At 39.1% G+C, this 25577-nt stretch overlaps 1 protein-coding gene across 1 annotated transcript in view; it reads left to right on the top strand.

The window, feature by feature from the left end:
* The window catches only part of FLVCR1 (FLVCR choline and heme transporter 1), a 41279-nt gene extending 15921 nt beyond the window's left edge, over positions 1–25358 (top strand). Inside the window, exons 4-10 of the mRNA XM_004028379.5 lie at positions 9419–9486; positions 11338–11441; positions 13954–14064; positions 14551–14656; positions 15215–15326; positions 21026–21093; positions 21258–25358. Coding sequence (XP_004028428.2) covers positions 9419–9486; positions 11338–11441; positions 13954–14064; positions 14551–14656; positions 15215–15326; positions 21026–21093; positions 21258–21332 — 644 coding nt within the window. The 3' untranslated portion in view covers positions 21333–25358. The remainder of the gene's footprint in view (positions 1–9418; positions 9487–11337; positions 11442–13953; positions 14065–14550; positions 14657–15214; positions 15327–21025; positions 21094–21257) is intronic.
* The last annotated feature ends 219 nt before the right edge of the window (positions 25359–25577 follow it).

Here is a 25577-nt window from a genome sequence, read left to right as displayed (position 1 = left end):
ACCTCTGCCTCCCGGGTTCAAGCAATTCTCCTGCCTCAGCCTCCCAAGTAGCTGGGATTACAGGCACCCACAACCATACCTGGCTAATTTTTCATATTTTTAGTAGAAAAGGGGTTTCACCATGTTGGCCAGGCTGGTCTCAAACTCCTGACCACAGGTGATCTGCCCGCCTTGGCCTCCGAAAATGCGGGATTACAGGCGTGAGCCAAAATGCCCGGCCTTTCCTGGAATATTTTAAAGCAAATCCCAGATACCATATCATCTCATCCTTATATATTAATACTTTTGCATGACATAGTTCATTTTCTTAATTTTGCTGGTTATCTCCTTGTTTAGGTTAAACCTAAAATTCCTAATTAGATATAGAGAAAATATAGTGGCTTATTGTTAAATAGTAGAGCAAATTCATTTCTTTTGCCTGTCATTTAATTTTCTTTTTTCCTTTTTTTTTTTTTTGAGATGGAGTTTCTCTCTGTCACCCAGGTTGGAGGACAGTGCTACGATCTCGGCTCACTGCAACCTCCACCTCTCAGGTTCAAGCAATTCTCCTGCGTCAGCCTCCCTAGTAGCTGAGATTACAGGCACATGCCACCACGCCCAGCTAATTTTTTTTTTTTTTTTTAGTAGAGGCGGGGTTTCACCATGTTGACCAGGCTGGTCTCAAACTCCTGACCTTGTGATCTGCCCACCTTGGCCTCCCAAAATATTGGGATTACAGGTGTGAGCCACCGCATCCGGCCTGGCTTTTGTCTTATCACTCTTTTATCACTCACTTTCCCAATACAGGATTCTCTTTCAGCCACACTTATAACCAACCCTGTCACAGATGTACACACACACACACAGACACATCTCCACATGCATATACACTGTTAATTTTAGTCTCTGTAATTTTGTGCCAATATTTCTTTTACCGGAAATGTGCTTCTTTTTCTGTAAGCAATCCTATAAGAGCTAGCTTAATGTTTGCCTCACTTATTGTTCATTTTCGTGTTCATTCTTTTATTTATTTATTCCATCAATAGCTATCAAATACCAACTAAATGTATAGTAGTGCTCTAGATGCCTTGTGGCTAGAAAGAGGCATGATATATGATTTCTGCCCATAGGAAATTGATCATCTAATTGGGGAGATAATATAAACATCTGAAAAGCAACAACATAGTCGGTATTTATCAAAAGGATAACAACACAAGATAAGTTGTATGGCAAGTGCATGCTGAAGCCCTTCATTGAGGCCTATCATTGAGAAAGGATAAATGAAGGGAAGCCCTAGGGATGGCAGGGAGAGTCTCACAGAAGGGAGTGGTTGAGCTGGGCCTTGAAGAGAGGGTTGGATTTGAATAGACAAAGGGGAGGAAGAAAATGGCACCAGCGAGGATGTTAGATGGTGCCTTCAGTGAATACTCAGGTATCTGTGGAGTTTTGGTGTCTTTGATACCACATCACTTAATACTTACTGGGGCCGGGCACAGTGGCTCACTCCTGTAATCCCAACACTTTGGGAGGCCAAGGTGGGTGGATCACTTGAGGCCAGTTCAAGACCAGCCTGGCCAATGTGGCAAAACCCCGTGTCTACTAAAAATACAAAAATTAGCTGGGCATGGTGGGTGCACACCTGTAGTCCCAGCTACTCGGGAGGCTGAGGCAGGAGAATCGCTTGAACCCAGGAGGCACAGGTTGCAGTAAGCTGAGATCGTGCCACTGCACTCCAGCCTGGGTGACGGAGCAAGACTCCATCTGAGAAAAAAAAAAAAAAAAACTTGACTATACATAAAAATGATTAAGTTAATTGCAATCTTGGTTTTATTGGTCTCTCAGTCTGTCACCCAGGCTGGAGTGCAGTAGCGTGATCTTGGCTCACTGCAACCTCCACCTCGTGGGTTCAAGCAATTCTCCTGCCTCAGCTTCCCGAGTAGCTGGGACTACAGGTGTGTGCTACCACACTTGGCTGATTTTTGTGTTTTTAGTAGAGATGGGGTTTTGCCGTATTAGCCAGGTTGGTCTCGAATTCCTGACCTCAGGTATCACCTAGGTATTAAGCCTAGCATCCATTAGCTGTTATTTCTGATGCTCTTCCTCCCCCAAACCCCAAAGGTCCCAATGTGTGTTATTTCCACCCCTTGTGCACCATGTGTCCATGTGTTCTCATTCCGCTCCCACTTATAAGTGAGAACATGTTGTGGTTGGTTTTCCGTTCTTGCGTTAGTTTGCTGAGAATAACTGCTTCCAGCTCCATCCATGTCCCTGCAAAGGACATGATCTCATTTCTTTTTTTTTTTTGAGATGGAGTTTCACTCTTATTGCCCAGGCTGGAGTGCACACAATCTCGGCTCACTGCAACCTCCGCCTCCCAGGTTCAGGTGGTTCTCCTGCCTCAGTCTCCTGAGTAGCTGGGATTACAGGCAAGTGCCAACACGTCAAGCTAATTTTTGTATTTTTAGTAGAGACAGGGTTTCACCATGTTGGCCAGGCTGGTCTTGAACTCCTGACCTCAGGTGATTCACCGCCTCAGCCTCCCAAAGTGCCAAGATTACAGGTGTGAGCCACCGCTCCCGGCCTTATCTCATTTCTTTTTGGCTGCATAGTATTCCATGGTGTAAACATACCACATTTTCTTTATCCAGTCTATTATTGATGGGCATTTGGGTTGATTCCATGTCTTTGCTATTGTGAATAGTGCTGCAGTGAACATACATGTGCATGTATCTTTATAATAGAATGATTTATATTCCTTTGGGTGTGTACCCGGTAATGGGATTGATGGGTCAAATGGTATTTCTCCTTCTATGTCTTGGAAATTGTCACACTGTCTTCTACAATGGTTGAATTAATTTATACTCCCTCCAGCCGTGTAAAAGTGTTCCTTTTTCTCCACAACCTTGCCAGCATCTGTTGTTTCTTGACATTTTAATAATCGTCATTCTGACTGGCATGAAATGGCATCTCATTGTGGTTTTGATTTGCATTTCTCTAATTATCAGTGATGTTGAGCTTTTTTTTCATGTTTCTTGGCCACATAAATGTCTTTTTTTTTTTTTTTTTTTGAGATGGAGTCTTGCTCTGTCGCCCAGGCTGGAGTGCAGTGGCGTGATCTTGGCTCACTGCAAGCTCTGCCTCCCGGGTTCACGCCATTCTCCTGCCTCAGCCTCCTATTGTTTATATTTTACTATAAACAATAGATGTTTATATTATATTGTAAACAATAGATGTTTATAGTATACTATAAACAATAGGTGTTTATATTATACTATAAACAATAGGTGTTTATATTATACTATAAACAATAGGTGTTTATATTATACTATAAACAATAGGTGTTTATATTATACTATAAACAATAGGTGTTTATATTATCTCCCCAATTAGATGATCAATACTCCCTCCTGAGTAGCTGGGACTACAGGCGCCCGCCACCACGCCCGGCTAATTTTTTGTAATTTTTAGTAGAGACAGGGTTTCACCTTGTTAGCCAGGATGGTCTCGATCTCCTGACCTCATGATCTGCCTGCCTCAGCCTCCCAAAGTGCTGGGATTACAGGTGTGAGCCACTGCGCCTGGCCACGAATGTCTTTTGAGAAGTGTTTGTTCATGTTCTTTGCCCACTTTTTAATGAGGTTGTTTTTTTCTTGTAAATTTAAATTCCTTGTAGACTCTGGATAATTAGATCTTTGTCAGGTGGATAAATTGCAAACATTTTCTCCCATTCTGTAAGTTGTCTGTTCACTCTGATGATAGTTTTTTTTTTTTTTTTTTTTGCTGTGCAGAAGCTCTTTAGTTTAATTAGGTGCCAATGAATGAACTTTCTGAACCTGATAAAGCTTATCTACAAAGACCCTATAGCAAATATTATACTAAAGGCAAACGTTAGAGCCATTATCCTTAAGAATCAATAAGAAGTATCCTTAAGGATATTTATTGTCATCACTTCTGTTCAACATCTAACTGGAGGTCCTGGCTGGCTCAGTAACACAAGAAAGAAGAAAAGGTATATGAAACAGAAAAAAGGTGTTATTGCTCATAATATGATTCTGCATATCAGAGGTCAGCAAACCATGACCCATGAGCCAAATCTGGCCATCGCCTGTTTTTATATTAAAGTTTTGTTTGTCTTCATATTGTCTGTAGCTGCTTTTGAACTACCAGGGCAGAGTTGAGTAGTGACATTAGTTACATTAGAGACCGTATGTCCTACAAAGCTAACAAAGGTTTACTACCTGGTCCTTTACAGAAAATGTTTAGTGATCACCCATCTATTAAAATAATACAAGAGAGACCAGGCGCGGTGGCTTACACCTGTAATCCAAGAACTTTGGGAGGCCGAGGTGGGCGGATCACAAGGTCAGGAGATCGAGACCATCCTGGCTAACATGGTGAAACCCCAGCTCTTCTAAAAATACAAAAAATTAGCCGGGCATGGTGGTGGGCCCCTGTAGTCCCAGCTACTTGGGAGGCTGAGGCAGGAGAATGGCGTGAACCTGAGAGGTCCGCCTCTCAGTGAGAGGCGATTGCAGTGAGTCCACTTGCAGTGAGCTGAGATCGCACCACTGCAACTCCAGCCTGGGTGACAGAGCGAGTCTCCGTCTCAAAAAAAAAAAGAAAAATACAAGAGAACTTAGAGACAACTATTAAAACTAATAAGAATGAGTTAGCAAAGTTACTAAATAGCTGACAATGTGAAAATATCAATTGCATTCCTATGTATTTATAGGTATTGTATTCCTATGAAAAGATATCTTTTATAATAGCAACTAAAACTATAAAGATATCTTAGAATAAATACACCAAAAGAACTTCATAGAGAAAATTATAAAACATTGAAAGGAATAAAGGGAGACCTGCGTCCTAGGCAATGTGGCAAAACCTCATCTCTACAAAAAATACAAAAATTAGCCAGACACAGTGGTCTGTGCCTGTAGTCCCAGCTACTTGTGGGGCTGAGATAGGAGGATTGCTTGAGCCCAGGAGGTCAAGGCTGCAGTGAGCTGTGTTTGTGCCTCTGTACTGCAGTCTGGGTGACAAAGTGAGATCCTGTCTCAAAAAAAAAAAAAGACCTAAATAATTTATTTTTTCTCCAGCCACTTCTCCCCTAAATAATTTAAATGGAGGGATATACCATGTTATAAAAGATTTAAGATTATAAGGATGCCAGTTAATCCTTACAGGACCACTGTGTTATCAAATGCCAGTTGTAGATTTGGATTGATTTTTTAAAAACCAGATACAGAAACTGCTTAGGAAATTAAAGAGTTTATTTGTTGAAGGAATTATAAGGAGGAAGGAGTTGAGAAACACTGTGGAGAGTTCAACAGTATTTTCTGATAAAGTTCGAGTAGTTTCTCGACTTCATGTTCTTCACCAAAGGGGTCCAGAGTTAGGGATCATAATGTTTGCGTGAGGGTCACAGCATACCTTTTAGACATGTCCCTGTCCCCCTCCATGCCTAATATGATATGTATAAGCTTGGAGCAGTCTTGCTTGTGGAATACTCTGGATAAGGAATAATACTCCTAGAATAGAGCTTCGGGATCATATATGCAGTGTCCCAAACTCAGGACCCAAATGGACTAAGATAAAATTTTTTTTTGGAAAAAAATTATCTATAATAAAGTCTATAATATAAATAGATGTCTTTATAGACTCTGTTGACCAAGCTGGAGTGTAGTGGTGTGATCTCTGCTCACTGCAGCCTTCACCTCCTGGGTTCAAGCAATTCTTATGCCTCTGGCTCCGGAGTAGTTGAGACTACACGGACGCACTACTATGCCCAGCTAATTTTTTGTATTTTTAGTAGAAATGGGGTTTTGCCATGTTGCCCAGGCTGGTCTCAAACTCCTGACCTCATGTGATCCTTCCACCTTGGCCTCCCAAAGTGCTGGGATTACAGGCATGAGCCACCACACCCAGCCAAATTTTTTTTTTTGAGGTTGCACTATTTGGAGAAAAGATGATTCCTTACTATCCCAACTATTGCTGTTTGCTCTCTGAAACTTAGATACCATACTCTAGGTTCAGATAACATAGTATTTTTTTTTTGGCTGTTATAATTCTTCATCCAAATTCTTGCTATCCTTATTTCAGTATATATTAGATTCAAAATCACCATAGGGTGCAGTGCAGTAGAGTACACTCAGGCCTGAGCACAGGCCTCATTTGTTATCCTCATCTTCCGCAGGCTAACCCAGCGTGGTCCACGTGCATTCTTGAGCTCAGTGGGAAGTTGAATAACAAAGGCCAGTTACCCAGGTGTTTTTGATAAGTGTTGTTAACAAGTTTTTAGACCAGCTATAGGTCTCATCCTTTAATCGCCAGTTTAAACAGGGATTGTAATGGAACAAACCAACTGTAAAAATTCCTGTGAGTGAAGTAAGGGCCAAGAACAGCAAAGATAATTTTGATGAAGGACATGGTGAGGGACTCATTCTTAGTTATCAAAATTTATAAATCTATGGTAATTAAGACGCCATGAGTAAGGGATAGACATCAGATCACTGGAACAGAATAGAGAGCCCAGGGACCTACCTTGGGTGTCACTTGACCTAGGCTAGCTTATATTAATCCTGGCCAGGTGCAGTGGCTCATGCCTGTAATTCCAGCACTTTGGTAGGACAAGGCAGGCAGATCACCTGAGGTCAGGAATTCAAGACCAGTGTGGCCAACATGGTGAAACCCGGTCTCTAATAAAAATACAAAAATTAGCCGGGTGTGTTGGTGGGCGCCTGTAATCCCAGCTACTCAGGAGGCTGAGGCAGGAGAATCACTTGAGCCTGGGAGATGGAGGTTGCAGTGAGCCGAAACTGCTATTTCACTCCATCCTGAACAACAGAGTGAGACTCCGTATACAAAAAAAAAAAAAAAGAAGTCCTGCTAAGAAACTTTAGTGGCCTGAAACATGAAAAGTTTATTTCTTGCTAAAACTACATGTCCAGTGTGAACTGACAGCTAGTTTCTGCTCATCAAAGTTACTCAAGGATACAGCCTGACATCTCTGTAAATGCTTCCATGATTACTAAGGCAGAAAACAGAGAATGTCACTTTTGCTTATATTTAAAGTCATGTTGCCATGCCTAGAAAAATAAAAACTAGAATATTTGCAAACTGCTCTAATAACTAGTACATTATACATATAGGAAAACTTGAGGTTTTGCAGAAGAGGAACTGTTTGGTAAATTGTCCCAGGATAATTGATTGTCCATATGGGAAAAATAAACTAAAATTAGATCTCTACATCATACCATGCATAAAAATGAATTGTAGTAGAGACCAAAGAGTAAAAATAAGAACTTTAAAGTTTTAGGAACAAATATAGGAGACCATCTTTAGTATTCCCAAAGAATTTCTTTGTCTTTTTTTTTTTTTTTTTTTTTGAGACAGAGTCTCACTCTGTCGAATTTCTTTTTTTTGAGACAGAGTCTCGCTCTGTCACCCAGGCTGGAGTGCAGTGGCACAATCTCGGCTCACTGCAACCTCCACCTCCCGGATTCAAGCAATTCTCCTGCCTCAACCTCCCCAGTAGCTGGGACTACAGGCGCACACCACTGCGCCTGGCTAATTTTTGTATTTTTAATAGAGACGGGGTTTCACCATGTTGGCCAGACTGGTCACGAACTCCTTGGCCAGACTGGTGTCGAACTCCTGACCTCGTGATCCACCTGCCTCAGCCTCCCAAAGTGTTGGGATTACACGCGTGAGCCACTGCGCCCAGCCAAGAATTTCTTAATGCAAAAAACATAAACCCTAAAGAAGTATATTGATAAATATGATTATATTAAAATAATCTTTTCTAGGAAGACATTATTGAAAAAGGGAAAAGACAGGACTTAGACTATGAGAAAATTGTCTGCAATGCATATAACCAACAAAGGATTAGTATTAGTTAAAAATAACTCCTACAAATCAGAAAGAGCAAACAATCCAAGGACACCAGAAGACATTTGTGTGTCTGTGTCTGTGTGTATTGTTCTTATGTGATATTCAGCCTTACCAGTAATCAAGGAAATACAAATCAAAGCCGGAGTAAGATGTAATATCACACACATTCACATTGGCAAAATAATTTAAAATCTGGTGAAAACAAATTTGGCAAGGATGTGGAGCAGTAGGAACTCTGCTGGTAGTATGAACGGATAACAACTACTTTGAAGAGCAAATTGCTTATATCTAGAAAGTAGAAGGTCTACTCTAGATATATACTTAGAGAAGCTCTTATATATAAGAACAAAAACATAATACTCATTGCAGTCTTGTTTTAAACAGTGAAAAACTAAAAAAGAAACCCTTAAGTGTCTATTGACAGGACGAGATAATTAAATTGAAGTATATTAACATAATAGAATACTGTACAACAGAAAACTAATGAACTACAACAAAAAATATCAACATGGATACATCTCAAAACCATCTCAATATTGTGTAATAAGAGCAAGTTGCAGATGGATACAAATAATATTTATATACATACAGAATACTTCTAATTGTTTATGAATATGCATATATGATAATATATAAAATGATAAGCACCAAGCTCAAGCTAGGGCTTGCCTTTGGTAAAGAATAGGATTGGGAAAAGTCTGAAAAATGAATCTGAAGCAAAGATGGAAAAATGTTAATGTTTGCCAAATCTGGGTGATATATGAGGATATTTGTTGTATTCTCTATGCTATTTTATATTCTTAAAATATTTAATAATAGATAAATAATAAACTTAAGTTTTAGCTTAATTTAGGTTAAGAGTCTTACCTAAATTCATACAATACATGCTAGGAGACATCAGGATTCACACCTATCCTGTGCTTCTCATAGCCAGTTGTTTTTATTGTTCACTTCTAAAGTATCCTTTGGGAGGCTGAGGCAGTAGAATTGCTTGAACCCAGGAGACGGAGATTGTAGTGAGCTGAGATTGCACCACTACTCTCCAGCCTGGGCAACAGAGCAAGGCTCCATCTCAAAAAAAAAAAGTATTAACTGATTTTGTCTTATGAATTTTCAGTAAGCCTTTGATACAAAAGGTAAGATCTCTGAAGCACAGTTTCTGTTAGGCTTTGCACATTTGTTGGCTGTAGTAGTACATTGTAGGAATTCAGTAAACAATCCATTGCTTGACTGGTTGCCATATATGTGTTGCATGTGGGGGTATGATTTATGGTCAGTATATCTCAATCTAAATAATAATAGTGTTAGGACAGAGTTCTGCTATTATATCTTTAGTACAGTTAGGTGTTAAATTCATTAGTCCAGGTTCTGAAAGGGAATGGCAATGGTTTTTAATTTCCTTTATCAATTGTGTTAAGAAATATATTTCCACAATTGTCACATAATATTCCATGTCACTTCATGAACTGGTAAATGACACACTTTTAGTATTCTCTTTATTATTGTAGGTATCATGACTTAATATCATCTTTATTTATTATTGTAGGTATCATGACTGGTGCCTTTTATTCAGTCTCAACGTTATTAAATCAAATGATATTGACATATTATGAGGTAAGCTTCTGCTTATATCAGATTGCATGCCTGGCCAAGAATTTTTCTTTAGCAATATAATTGTCGTTAACAGGGTCATGAGATTAAGGGTTATGACATTGTTGCTATCAAATATTTACATTTGTTTTAATTGAGAATATATTTGTTAAAAAATGAAATTTCCACAACTTTGTATATCTAATTGGCTTTTATTATCAATTCGTTTATTGGACAGCATCCCATCTAAAGATTTAGGAAGGTACTGATGAGCTGAGCAGAGGAGATGGGCTTTATAGGCAGAAAAAGGCTGAAGAAAGCAGAAACAAGGAACAAAGAGCAGATTGGTTGTTACAAAGTTACTTTCCTTATAGGAGTAAAACAAAGGGGACTGGGCCCCATCTGATAGGTTGCTATGAATCTCCTTTTTTTTTTTTTGGAAAAGTGGCCCATTTTAAAGTTCAGTTTGATTATGTGGCACCTAGCACTAGTGACACCATTCTATGTGGTCTGGTCTGTTGGGCCTAGTGTGGGAGCTCACTCCAAAACAATGGCCTCCCATCATTTTAATTTAACATATTTAATCCAGTTTATAAAGCACATAGTATGGCCAGGCATAGTGGCTCACGCCTGTAATCCCAGCACTTTGGAAGGCCGAGGCGGGTGGATCACCTGAGGTCGAGACCAGCCTGACCGACATGGAGAAACCCTGTCTCTACCAAAAATACAAAATTAGCTGGGCATGGTGGCGCATGCCTGTAATTCCAGCTATTCGGGAGGCTGAGGCAGGAGAAACACTTGAGCCTGGGAGGTGGAGGTGGCGGTGAGCTGAGATCGTGCCATTGTATTCCATCCTGGGCAATAAGAGTGAATCCCCGTTTAAAAAAAAAACAGGCTGGGCGCCGTGGCTCACACCTGTAATCCCAGCCAAGATAGCGCCACTGTACTCCAGCCTAGCGACAGAGTGAGACTCCATCAAAAAAACGAAACAAAACAAAATACACACACACACAATATGGAAAGCAGAAGTTACTATCCCTGTGACAATACCTAAGTTTATTTTTAGGAAATAATATGATTGGTTATATGGAAAAAGACAAAACATTTTAAGGGATCTCAGCATAAATATAGATAAATAAATATCAAGTTTTGATTGACATATCTTTGCTTTTGAAAGGATAAAGCAGTTGTACTATGTAAAAGCTATCGATTAACCTCCTTTTCAGATATCTATACAGTGTCATACCTTGCTTAGGGACAGGAATACCTTCTGAGAAATTCGCTAGGCAATTTCATTATTGTGTGAATATCATAGAGTGTACTTACGCAAACCTGATGGTGGTAGAGCCTGCTACATACCTAGGCTATGTGGTATAGCCTATTTCTCCTAGGCTACAAACCTGTATAGCATGTGACGCTACTGAATATTGTAGGCAGTTGTAATACAGTGGTAAGTATTGTGTATCTAAATATATCTAAACAGAGAAGGTAGAATAAAAATACGGTATTATAATCTTACAGGATCATACTGTATATATGATTCAGAGTTGACCTAAATGTAATTATGGAGCACATGACTATCTATACTTAAGAATCCTAACAAAAATCATTGTACTTCTAACCATAGAGGATTAAGGAAAATTTTCCTTTTTTATTTCTTCTATTATTTTTGGCTTTTTTTCTGGTTTTAAAATATAATGCTTTTATATATTCTTTACCTGCCCTCCCCTCCCATCCTGACACATGTACTAAATCTTCCTACTGTGTGCTTAGTTTTATCTAATTATTTTCATTGACTGTGAAAAGGTGTGGGAATGTGAAGAGTCTGAATTAGTTAATCCATTTATTTGATCAACTTACGCAAATTTTTTTCAGGGAGAAGAAGTCAATGCTGGAAGGATTGGGCTAACACTAGTAGTAGCTGGAATGGTGGGCTCTATTCTTTGTGGCTTATGGCTGGATTATACTAAAACATACAAGTAAGTGAAAGTAAATACATGTATGGTGTATAACCAAAGGTATTTTGATTTTAAAGGACAATTTGCTTTTTATTTCAAGAAATTTAAAACATGTTATTACTTAAAGATACGGATTCTAAACACTAGTAGGTTCTCTTCACTTAACAAGTGTTTCTTTTTTTTTTGGAGACGGAGTCTCGTTCTGTCGCCCAGGCTAGAGTGCAGTGGTGTAATCTCGGCTCACTGCAACCTCTGCCTCCCGGCTTCATGCCATTCTTCTGCCTCAGCCTCCCGAGAAGCTGGGACTATAGGCACCCGCCACCATGTCCGGCTAATTTTTTTATATTTTTAGTAGAGACGGAGTTTCACCTTGTTAGCCAGGATGGTCTCGATTTCCTGACCTTGTGATCCACCCGCCTTGGCCTCCCAAAGTGCTAGGATTACAGGCGTGAGCCACCGCGCCTGGCAACAAGTGTTTCAGTACTCTATGTATTGTATTATTTTATTGGTCACATTTACTTCAATTTTGAGAACTTGGATACCTTATGAGCCCCTTCTTTCTAACAGTACTCATACCTACCACTTCCGAAGGAATTATTTCTATTCTAAAAAGAGCCATTTCTGAGAAATATTTGACTTTTGATAGACTTTATCTTGTTCTTCTTTTTTTTTTTTTTTTTTAGGTGGGGTCTCACTCTGTCACCCAGGCTGGAGTGCAGTGGCACCATCTTGGCTCACTGCAACTTCTGCTTTCCAGGCTCAAGTGATTCTCCCACCTCAGCCTCCTGAGTAGCTGTGACCACAGGTGTGTGCCATCACACCCGGCTAATTTTTTTACTTTTTGATAGAGACAGTGTTTCACCATGTTGCCCAGGCTGATTTTGAACTCCTGAGGTCAGGCAATCCGCCCACCTCAGCCTCCCAAAGTGCTGGGATTACAGGCATGAGCCACTGCACCTGGCCTATCTTGTTCTTTTTTTATGTTGTGGGCTTAAATACAAAAACAAAAACGTAGTTCTTTCCAATCAAAAAATGCTTGTTGAGCATAAGGCTTTATTTTGGTAAGAACTTTTTGGCTAAAGTACCCCCAGACTACAGTACCACTTAACTGTAATATAATGCATAATGTGAAAATGCTGGCTTGACACAATGTCTTATGCCTGTAATCCCAGCATTTTGGGAGGCCAAAGCGGGTAGATTGCTTGAGGCCAGGAGTTCGAGACCAGCTTGGGCAACATGGTGAAACTCCATCTCTACTGAAAATACAAAAAATAGTTGAGTGTGGTGGTGGGCACCTGTAATCCCAGCTACTCAGGAGGCTAAGGAAGGAGAATTGCTTGAACCCAGGAGGCAGAGGTTGCAGCGAGCTGAGATAGCGTGCCACTGGTCTCCAGCCTGGGTGACAGAGCAAGACGCTGTCTAAAAAAAAAAAAAAAAAAGAAAGAATATACTCTGTTAATTGTACATTACATGGAACCACCAAAATGCTAATACCAAAGAAAATGAATGATACCAACTGGGAGACTAAGAAAGGGGTTTCAGAGGCAGCATATTTTGCTCTGGGAGTGAAAAGAATCACCACATTTTGTAACAGGCCAAAACTTCCCCCTGTACTTGGAAATGAAAGAATGAAACTATTAAGGAATGAATGAATGAAACTATTAAGGAATAAATGAATGAAATATGGAACAGTGTCCCGTGTACCTTTCAAGGCTCAAGATATATTTGATATTATTAGTCTAAACCCTACCAAAAGTATCTCTAATCTTGAAATTCTCATATTCTTCCATAATTTAAGACAGCACTTGCCTTAGCTTCATTATTTTAAAATGATAGCTTACAGTGAAACCTACTTGATTTATAGATGAAGGGAGCATATGTAAAGGATTATATTTCTTAAGTCTTTCATCCGTTATACATTTAGAAAACTTGATAGGCATAGACGTGTGTTCTTTGCCACTGTGGCTTCTTTCTCAGGGTAACTGCCATTCATTCACCAAACTCCTGTTGTGTGCATCTCTCTTAGATGAAAATTATGGCTAGCATTATGTGATCCCTGTTCTTAAGATGTTTGTGGTCTAAATGGAGCAAATAAGGCATTCACATGTGAAAAGTTAAATAATATAACAAACTAAAATAGATGTCATAAGTTTTATAGTGCCAGTATGATAAGGGAATTTGGAAGAAAGAGAGACTCTTATAAACTAATGTGGTTACAGAAGACATTTGGAAGAGGTAGAATTTGATCCGAATCTTGAAATGTGAATAGGGAACTATCCCATTTGGTGGCATAAAAATGATTTTATTCCTATAAAAGGATCCTATCTGAGCATTCGATATGGTGTGGTTTTCTGGTGCTGCTGAATCTTAAAAATGCTTTAAAATTTGTGCTTTGGTGGATACATATTTCCATGGACAAGAAGGGGTGAACTTTGAAAAACAAAGATTCATTACTGAACAGATAAGAGTGATGATTTTTGTATTCCTAGGAGAATCAGACAAAATACTAACAGCTTTGTTGTTTTTGTTTTAGACAGACTACTCTGATAGTTTATATTTTGTCTTTTATTGGAATGGTTATCTTTACTTTCACATTGGACCTTAGATATATTATCATCGTGTTTGTTACTGGAGGGGTGCTTGGGTAAGTATCAGATGTGTTTAGGAGGAATGATAGCATGCTGTTATAATTCTGAAGTATTATTACTCTGGTCTTTAATTTTTTCAGTTCATCCAAAGTTTCTTCAATATTTTAAACTTTAAAGGATTCATTCTATGCATATAAACATGTAATTCTTAAGAACTATTAAAATTATTTAAAATTGGTTTTTGGTATACCATAGGTAAAAAATGGATGAGCCTTACTTAATCTGTGTAACTTTATTTGGTTACAATCGACTTATAAAACTAGAAGTAAATTTTTCTCAGAAAAAAATTTGTATTTGTTGCTTCCAGTTCTGTAACCTTGAGCTGATTGGTCAATGATAATAGTTCCTTACTTTGACGTAGCAACTTCAAAATATTCACTTATTTGGTTATTAGAATAAGCCCGAGAGGCAGAATGATTGCATCAGTATGTGATTGTGACTTTCTGATAATTCTTTCTGTAATTCTGGATTTATTTTCCTAGCTTCTTCATGACTGGTTACCTCCCTTTGGGTTTTGAATTTGCTGTTGAAATCACTTACCCTGAATCTGAAGGTACTTCATCTGGTCTTCTTAATGCTTCTGCACAGGTAAACCTCTGGTTTCTCTAAACCTGAGATGATTATTATACCAGATAGTCTAGTGAGTAATGAGTTTGACCATGGTTTTATTTGTTGTTGTTGTTGTTGTTGTTGTTTTGTTTTTTGGAGACAGAGTCTTGCTCTGCCACCCAAGCTGGAGTGCAGTAGTGCAGTCATGGCTAACTATAGCCTCAAACTCCTAGGCTCAAGCAATCCTCCCTCCTCTGCCTCCAGAGTTTTTGAGACTGCAGGTGCACACCAGCATGCCCAGCTAAATTTTTTTTTGTTATTTTTTATAGAGATGGTGTTTTGCCATGTTGTCCAGGCTGGTCTCAGACTCCTGGACTCAAGCAATTTGCCTACCTCAACTCCCAAAGTGCTAGGATTACAGGTGTGAGCCACTGCACCCAGCCTGACCATGGTTTTTGTTTTAACAATTCAACTTTTCAATGAATGTTTCTAGAAACCAAATCATATAAAAAAAATAAGAAAAGTTCTGGTGAAAACTTTATAATTGCTTTAAATAATTTAACTTAATAACGAATTATTTTTCTTATTGTATTTTAGATATTTGGAATTTTGTTCACATTGGCTCAAGGAAAGCTCACATCAGACTATGGTCCTAAGGCAGGGAACATTTTTCTCTGTGTCTGGATGTTTATAGGCATCATATTAACAGGTAAATTAGGGTGTTTGCCTGGCAAAAGGACTTGTGTCATGTGTTAATTTTCATATATATTGCTTTTCAATAGCTTGACAGAACTCAAGGGGAAAAAAATGAGATAAAAAGCAGGACATTATTTGTTTTCTTCTAAAGACATGAATCTCTTACTTCATTTTGCAGATTTCAAATTCAATACAGTTACTCTGCATAGCAAGCAAAACTGTTGTAATAAGAGTAGTAAAGGCTGGGTGTGTTGGCTCATGGCCTGTAATCCCAGCACTTTGGGAGGCAGAGGCGGGCAGATTAGTTGAGGTGAGGAGTTTGAGACCAGCCTAGCCAACATGGCAAAACCCCATCTCTACTAAAATTAGCCAGTTGTGGTGGCGCACACCTGTAGCCCCAGCTACTTGGGAGGCTGAGGCAGGAAAATTGCTTGTACCCAGGAGACAGAGGTTGCAGTGAGCCAAGATCGCACGAGTGCACTCTAGCTTGGGCAACAGCGAGACTCCGTCTCAAAAAAAAAAAAAATAGTAGTAAAGACCTGGAGTTGGGAAGACCTGGCCTCAAATTCCGATTCTGTTGCTCACTGGGAGTGTGATTTTAGACCCGTTGCTTAACCTCTCAAATCCTCCTTTCCTTATTTATGTAATAGAGTGTTAAAGCCTGCTTTATAGGGTTACTGTGAGGATTAATTGAAATGGTTCATGAAAAGTTCCTAGTGTCTGGCACCTGGGACGTGCCTAACACGTGTTACTATTGTTATAATGTGGTAGAGATGGTAAGCAGTCAAGTGGTAGTGGTGTAAATAGTATGTGGAATCCTTAGCTAGTGCTTATACTTCTTAGGTATAGTCATCATAGACATGGGCAGGAAAGAAAATCGTGCTCAATCTCCAGAGAAAGAGAATGTCAAAGAATTTTTATCCATAGTTTGCCCATGCACATGGGTGTACAATAGATTTGGAAGCAAGACTTATGTTCAGAACTTTTTCCAGGTGCATACTTTTAAAATGTCATCATTCCCTAAACATTATAGTATAACAGCTATTTACATTGTATTAGGTATTAGTAATCTAGAGATGGTTTAAGTACATAGGAGGATGTGTGTACATTATATGTAAATACTTCCCAGGGGTGTCCAATCTTTTGGCTTCTCTGGACCACATTGGAACAAGAATTATCTTGGGCCACACATGAAATACTCTAATACTAATGATAGCTAATGAGCTAAAAAAAAAAAAAATTGCAAAAAATCTCATAATGTTTTTAAAAAATTTGTGAATTTGTGTTGGGCCACATTCAAAACTGTCCTGGGTCATATATGGCCTGCAGACCAGACCACAGGTTGAACAAGCTTATACTACACCATTTCATATAAAGGCCTTGAGCATTCGTGGATTTTGGTATCTGAGGTGGGGTCTTGGAATCAATACCCCGCAGATACCAAGGGAGATTGTGCTTCGTTGATCTGGTTATAACTTAGTTGGAGGACAGAATCTATCAGAAAGATGTGAATCAGAATTTCTTCTACTGTTTGTGGAATACCTGATCATTCTTTGTGAAACCTTCAATATGAAATCTCACCAGTGATAGACATTTTGGATATACACAACTACCTAAGATCGCTCACTCATTATTGTATGAATGATAGGAACCTGAGCATTCATTCATGAAGCTAAAAGAAAGTAAATGCACTCTGTTTCCTCAAAGAAAAACATCTTATCACAGGGAGTTTTTCCACCTGTCCAGTTAGTAAAATAAAACATACAAAACTGTGAAATATGTAATACATTAACTGCTTTAACTGTTGTTCTTTCATAAGTAATTCCATGTTGGTTCTTAATTTCTAGGCAAGTACTATATCTTATCTAAGACTATTACTATTGGCTGGACGTGGTGGCTCATACTTGTGTTCCCAGCACTTTGGGAGGCTGAGACAGGTGGATCATTTGATGTCAGGAGTTCAAGACCAGCCTGACCAACATAGTGAAACCGTGTCTCTACTAAAAATACAAAAAATTTAGCCAGTTTTATGGGTACACACCTGTAATCTCAGCTACTTGGGAGGCTGAGGCAGAAGAATTGCTTGAATCCGGGAGGCGGAGGTTGCAGTGAGTGGTGAAGATCACACCACCACTCCAGCCTGGGTGACAAAATGAGACTCCGTCTCAAAAAAAAACAGTATTATTGTTATACCAAAGAAGGGAGCAGTTTTGTAATCCTCCTTCAAATTACTTTTACAAGAGATTCATGAATACTAATTCAAACAAATCAAGTCTAGAAAATTAAGAAGTGAAAATAGATCTTTAAAATTAGTTTTACATTGATGCTTTTACCATCTCAAATGGTATTCCCTGAGGCACAACAATATTGAAATCAGGGTCCTGATTAATACCCCCAAATTAATACCCCTACAGTGGCCTCCAAGTGTTTAAGCGAAAGGAAGAGTAGTAAATCTCTTCTCTTAAATCAGAAGCTAAAAATGATTAAGCTTAGTGAAGAAGTCATGTCAAAAGCCCAGATAGGCCAAAAGCTAGGCCTTTTGCACCAAACAATTAGCCAAGTTGCTAATGCAAAGGAAAAATTCTTAAGGGAAATTAAGAATGCTACTCCAGTGAACACAAATGATAAAACAGCCTATTGATATGGAGAAAGTTTGAGTGGTCTTGTTAGAAGATCATACCAGCCACAACATCACCGTAAGCCAAAGCCTAATCTAGAGCGAGGCCCTAGCTGTCCAATTCTGTGAACGTTGAAAGAGGTGAGAAAGTTGCAGAAGAAACGCTGGAAACTAGCAGAGGTCAGTTCATGAGGTAAGGAAAGAAGTTGTCTTCATAACATAAAAGTGCAAGGTGAAGCAGCAAGTGCTAATGTAGATGCTGAAGTAATTTATCCAGAAGATCTAGCTAAGATGATTGATGAAGGTGGCTACAATAAACCACAAATTTTCCATGTAGATGAAACAGGCTTATACTGGAAGAAGATGCCGTCTAGGACTGCCATAGCTAAAGAGGAGGAATCAATGTCTGGCTTCAAAGGACAAGCTCACTCTCTTGTGAGGGGTTGATGCAGCTGGTGACTTCAAATTGAAACTAATGCTTGTTGACCATTCTGAAAATCCTAGGGCCCTTAAGAATTAGGCCAAATTTTCTCTGCCTAAGCTCTAACAATGGAACAATGAACCTGAACCCCGTAGTTGATAGTACATCTGTTAGTAGCATGGTTTGCTGAATATTTTAAACCCATTGTTGAAGCCTGCTACTGAGAAAAACATTCCTTTCAAAATATTACTGCTCGTTGACCAATTCACCTGTTTACCCAAGAGCTCTGATGAAGATGTACAAGGAGATCAATGTTGTTTTCATGTCTGGAAACACAGTATCCCTTCTGCAGCCCGTGGATCAAGGAGCAATTTCAACTTTCAAGTCTTATTCTTTAAGAAATACATTTCAATAGGCTGTAACTGCCAGAAATAATTATTCCTCTGTTGGATCTGAGCAAAGTAAATTGAGAACTTTCTGGAAAGGATGCACCATCCTAGATGCCATTAAGAACATTCTTGATTCATGGGAGGAGGTCAAACTATCAACATTAACAGGAGTTTGGAGGAAGTTAATTCCCATTCTCATGGGTGATTTTGAGGTGTTCAAGACTTCAGTGGAGGAAATAGCTGCAGATGTGGTGGGAATAACAAGAGAACTGGAATTAGAAGTGGAATATGAAGAGGTAACTGAATTGCTGCATCTTATGGTAAAACCTGAACAAATGAAGGGTTGCTTCTCTTTTTTTTTTTTTTTTTTTTTGAGACGGAATGTTGCTGTGTCACCCAGGCTGGAGTGCAGTGGTGCGATCTTGGCTCACAGCAAGCTCTGCCTCCCAGGTTCAGGCCATTCTCCTGCCTCAGCCTCCTGAGCAGCTGGGACTACAGGTGCCCGCCACCACGCCCAGCTAATTTTTTGTATTTTTCGTAGAGACGGGGTTTCACCATGTTAGCCAGGATGGTTTTGATCTCCTGACCTTGTGATCCGCCTGCCTCGGCCTCCCAAAGCGCTGGGATTACAGGTGTCAGCCACTGCGCCTGGCTGTGTTGCTTCTTATGGATAAGCAAAGAAAGTGTTTTCTTGAGTTGGAATCTACCAGTAAAGATGCTGTAAATGTTGAAATGACAACAAAGGATTTAGAATATTATATAAACTTAGCTGATAAAGCAGTGGCAGGGTTTGAGAGGATCAACTCCTGTTTTGAGGAAGTTTTGTGGGTAAAATGTTATCAAACAAGTATTGCACACAGAGAGATCTTTCGTGAAAGGAAGAGTTGATTAATACGGCAAACTTCATCACTGTCTTACTTTAAGAAATTGCCACAGCCGCTCCCACCTTTTAGCAACCACCACCCTGATCTGTCAACAGCCATCAACATCAAGGCAAGACCCTCCACCAGCAAAAAGATAACTTGTAGAAGGCTTGGATAATCATTAGCATTTTTTAGCAGTAAAGTGTTTTTTGTTTTGTTTTGTTTTGTTTTTTTGAGATGGAGTTTCGCTCTTGTTGTCCAGCCTGGAGTGGAATGGCGCCATCTGGGCTCACTGCAACCTCTGCCTCCTGGGTTCAAGTGATTCTCCTGCCTCAGCCTCCTGAGTAGCTGGGATTACAGATGCCCACCACCACAACTGGCTAATTTTTGTATTTTAGTAGAGATGGGGGTTTCACTATGTTGGCTAGGCTGGTCTCGAACTCCTGACCTCAAGTGATCCTCCCGCCTCGGCCTCTCAAAGTGCTAGGGTTACAGGCATGAGCCACTGAGCCTGGCCAGTAAAGTGTTTTTAAATTAAGGCATGTAGATTGATTTTTTTTTTTTAGATATAATGCTATTGCAAACTTTAAATAGACTACAGTATAGTATAAACATAACTTTTTATGCACTGGAAAACCAAAAAATATGTGCAGTGGTGCGATCTCTGCTCACTGCAACCTCCACCTCCCAGGTTCAAGTGATTCTCCTGTCTCAGCCTCCCTAGTAGTTGGGACTACAGGTGCGTGCCGCCACGCCCAGCTAATTTTTTGTGTTTTTAGTAGAGATGGAGTTTCACCGTGTTGGCCGGGATGGTCTTGATCTCCTGACCTTGTGATCCACCCACCTCGGCCTCCCAAAGTGCTGGGATTACAGGCATGACCCACCACGCCCAGCAATATTCACTCTTTTGTGGTGATCTGGAGCTGAACCCACAATATCTCTGAGTTATACCTGCATTCCCTTCTGCCTAGAATGCCTTCCTCTCCTCTTGTCTGCTTGACAAGTTATTACTCAGTTTTTTCCAGTATCAAGTATGTCTTTTCTGGAAAGCCTTCTCTAATTTCCTTTGGCTGACATAGACTTTTTTGCTCCCACTTCCCCACCATACCTTGCAGTTATCACACACTGTTATACTTGTTTACATGTCAAAGTTTCCCTAGATTGGAGAGTTCTTTAAGAATTAACACTTTTCATTTTTGTATCATTGGTTGCTAGCATTCCCGTATTTGTTCAATAATGAATGACTTATTAATTGTTAACAACTTTAGAGAGGTACTATTATTTTTCAGGCTGTTGGGATGCTATTAAATATCATGACACTACAGTGTATTAAATTTGACAATACCAAGAAAGACTTTGAGCTGCTTTTTAAAAAAATCTTCACATAACAGTTTATAGTAACTTGATGCCCCTCTGTTTCAGCATTAATCAAGTCTGATCTGCGAAGACACAACATAAATATAGGAATTACAAATGTTGATGTTAAAGCTGTAAGTAATGAATATTTTTATGATTATACTGTTGAGAAGTATGTATAGAATAAATGTGAAACCATGTTTTTTTATTTAGCTATTTTTCCCGAGTCAACTGTTGATCTGTTATAATAGGATATGCCAGATGCTATACATTTTTAATCTTCTGATTGTTTTTATAGATACCAGCTGACAGTCCCACAGACCAAGAACCAAAAACAGTTATGTTGTCCAAGCAGTCAGAATCAGCATTTTGAAGAGAAAGGAAAAGTTACTGTCCTGTAGTAATTGGGGACAATGTGATCATCCTTGGAGAGAGATGTGAGCACCAAGGCTGGGTTTGTATGTGGTGGGGGAATAAACACACTTACTTGAAAATTACCATATGAACTCTAAATGCATAATTATTATTTTGCTTAATTGTTAATTTAAGGGAAATTTTCTTAAAATTCTTCTGTTTACATCATGTTAACACTACTATTTATCTAATTAGTATCCGGTTTTTAGTCTTATATTGTATCTGAAAGTAAGCTTCTTGACATTTACTTTTTAAAAGTTGATGTTTTTCTTTTTTGTACAAAATGGAAGCTTAGAAGACTTTTTAAAGTGATAATATTGGGTGTTCAGTCCCCATAAGATATAATAGTTCATGCAGTTTATATATTAAAATATCCAGTGGAACTAAATGTACAATATATTCCTAATTGGCTGCCTTTTTCACTGTGCTGACCAGCTGTTCAAGCCACTTCAGTATGAGTACAACATACCAACATGACACTACTCACCCACAAAGGACAGCATTGGGATCAGGCTTTCAGATGACCTCTAAGATTTTTCCCATTTATTGTACTCGTTACAAAGTACTTTTAAACACATGCAGTTAATGGCTATAAAAACTATTCTGTGTACAGATTCTACCCAGACTTTGGTCTTAGAATTATGTTCTAATTAAGGAGCCTGGTTACAGGTTCATTCTGTCTTGAGTTCTTTTCTGTGCTGCCTTTCTATCATGGATAAATGCTAACGCTGTATTTTTTCACTCCAACTTGAGATAGAGTAGTTCTGTACCCATTGCCTTTTTTTTCTTTTAAACTCTCTTCTTTTTTTTTTTTTCCCCCGATGTGTAACCTTCTAGTAAGATAATTTCATTATGTATGTTACTGGCTATTTCATGATTTCATGTATCACATCGTATATTTTGCCTTGAAGATTCCTGAAATAAGGAAGTCTGTAATAACTTCAGATAGCCTACATGTCCCCATTTAGTGGAGACCTCTTGAATGCTGTTTGAATTCTGCAGTATCATTTTTATGACCATTCTCCTTTGAGGAATACTGTGCCCAGGTACATGCTCTATCAGTGTGCCGGGAGAGTGGATTCTTTTCTTCACTGCAGAGTCATCACACTGTTGGAATAGTCTGCTCTTTTACATGCTCAGGTAGGGAAAATAGGACCAAATATATTTCCACAGTGCCTACCACTGTGTCATGTTTACAGTGAGAGTTTAAATATTGTTGATGTCCTGACTCTGTGAGCTCATAGGGAGTATCTTCATAGTAATGACATTTGATCAGCCATAAAATTTACATTATGTTCATATGCACCCAAAAAAGTCAGGTAATGAATACCCTTGAAGTGAATAGCAATTTTGATTTAGGCAGTGTGTTAGGCCATCCTTGCATTGCTATAAAGAAATATTTAGGCTGGGCGTGGTGGCTCACGCCTGTAATCCCAGCACTTTGGGAGGCTGAAGCGTATGGATCACCTGAGGTCAGGAGTTCAAGACCAGCCTGGCCAACACAGTAAAACCCCATCTCTACTTAAAAAAAAAAAAAAAAAGGCCAGGCGCGGTGCTGTGGCTCATGCCTGTAATCCCAGCACTTTGGGAGGCCAAGGCAGGTGGATCACAAAGTCAGGAGTTCAAAACTAGCCTGGCCAAGATGGTGAAACCCCATCTCTACTAAAAATACAAAAATTAGCGCAGTGGCAGGCGCCTGTAATCCCAGCTACTCGGGAGGCTGAGGCAGGAGAATCGCTTGAATGCGAGTGGCAGAGGTTGTAGTGAGTGAAAATCACGCTACTGCACTCCAGCCTGGGAGATAAAGTGAGACTGTCTCAAATAAATAAATAAATAAAACCTGAGGTTGAGCATAATGGCTCACACCTATAGTCCCAGCACTTTGGGAGGCTGAGGTGGGTGGATCATTTGAGGCCAGGAGTTGAAGACCAGTCTGGCCAACATGGCAAAACCCCATCTCTACTAAAAATACATACACACACACACACACACACACACACAAATTAGCCAGGCATGGTGGCGCACGCCTGTAGTCCCAGCTTCTTGGGAAGCTGAGGCATGAGAATTGCCTGAACCTGGAAGGCGGAGGCTACAGTGAGCTGAGATTGCGCCACTGCACTCCAGCCTGGGTGACAGAGCGAGACTCTGTTTCAGGAAAAAAAGAACAGAAATACCTGAGACTGGGTAATTTATAAATAAAAGAGGTTTAAGTGGCTCACAGTTCTGCAGGCTGTGTAAGCATGGCACCAGTGTCTGCTCGGCTTCTGGGGAGCCCTCAGGGAGCTTTACTCATGGTGAAAGGCTAAGTGGAAGCAGAGATGTCACATGGCGAAGCAGGAGCAAGAGAGCAGGGAGGTGCCACACACCTTCAAAAAACCAGATTTTGTGAAAACTCACTCATTACCGCAAGGACAGCACCAAGCCATGAGGGATCCACCCGCAGGACCCAAACACCTTCTATTAGGGCCAGCCTTCAACATTGGGGATTACATTTCAGTATGAGATTGGAGGGACAAGTATCCCAACTATATCAGGCAGAATATATGCATTGATATATATTGAAATTATAACATTCTCTATAATCAAGTGACTGTAAATTATGTAGAATCTGACCCTGGGGAATGTGTTACCTAAAGAATTTGACTAAGAATCAGGAACTCTGTGTCCATGTCCTGGATGTATTTCTGTATGTTCCTATAACTCTGGACAAATCATTAAACCTCTCTGGGCAGCATTTTCCTCATCCATGAAATGAATGTGTTCAATTTGATCTCAAAGATCTTTTCAAAATATTAAATGCCATTAATCATGGAATAGACCAAATTATTGTATCACAGGAACTTGAATCCAGCCAGAGAAAAATTCCCTGGACAATTGGATAAACAAATGTGATTGCTACCTTATGGATACAAGGGACTTTTACATTTCTTTTTAGCCTTTTTAGTCAGTTGAGGGTAACTCAAGCAGAATATGTCCAATCATTAGCTTCCTTTGATATTTACATTACAGGTAAAAACGGCCAAAAATATATTTTAAGGTCTCTCCCCAAATAATTGTTTTTATTTTTAAACTATCAGTGTTGTTTAAAATAATCATGTACTTATTGAGTTCCTGAGGTTTGGAACAAATTACAAATAAAATTTAGAATACTTTATTTCTGAAAAGCATATACATATGTTTATTTTTCCTTGTTGATTAGAAAGGTGATGGAATATGTGACAATGCAAAATGAATTGATAATTTTTCTGTATTTTGAGTGAAAGTTGTCTGTAATACGTCAAGCAAGAATGTTATAATTCTACAGTAATGTGTGACTTAATGACAGAGCTACATTCTGAGAAATTTGTCATTAGTTGATTTCATCATTGTGTGAACATCATGAAGTGTACTTACACAAACCTAGGTGGTAGAGCCTACTGCACACCTGGGCTAGATGGCAAAGTCTGTTGCTTCTAGGCTACAGACCTGTACAGCATGGTACTGTATTGAATACTGTAGGCAACTGTAACACAATGGTATTTGTGTAAACATAGAACAGATAATACATTGTGCTACAATGTAACAATGGCTGTGGCATCACTAGGTGATAGGAATTTTTCAGTTCCATTATAATCTTATAGGATCTCTGTCATATGTGGTCTATTGTTGATTGAAACATGACTGTATGTCGTATTTTCAGAAAATGGAATAGGTAATCATCACTTGTGTGAATTTTAATCAAATGATTTAGGAAAGAAACTGGATGTTTCAAAAGCTGTTGCATTTATTACAGATGTCACAAATACAGCTCTTGCCTTTTGAGAATGTTGGAGAGATGTCTTTAAAAAATATGTTTGTGTGTAAAAATGTGTCTGTATGCAATAGCTAGAAAAATCCCTGTGTCTTAGGTCATTATCATGTTCTAATTTTTGTTCTTTGTACTATTTATCTGTATGCTGGTTCTTCAGTATTTCAGACTCAAAATAAATTTATTTTTTTATGTTAATTTTCTATGACTTTTTGAAAAATTCTGATGCTTAGGTACACATGGGGAGTTTAAAGGGATTATAAAATTTCAGAATGGGCAAAGAGGGAATGAGGTAGTGCATGGAACATAAAATGAGGAAACAAAGTCTACCAGGGTCAGGGCTAAAATAGATACTAAAATATTTTATTCCTTTAAAAGTAACTTTAGAGAGTGATGTTAGCAAGATGGCAGAATAGG

Source organism: Gorilla gorilla, chromosome 1 (assembly GCF_029281585.2).
Source record: "Gorilla gorilla gorilla isolate KB3781 chromosome 1, NHGRI_mGorGor1-v2.1_pri, whole genome shotgun sequence".
Classification (NCBI taxonomy): Eukaryota; Metazoa; Chordata; class Mammalia; order Primates; family Hominidae; genus Gorilla; species Gorilla gorilla.
The sequence above is the reverse complement of the archived record's forward strand: the minus strand, read 5'-3'. Positions and strand labels throughout refer to the sequence as shown.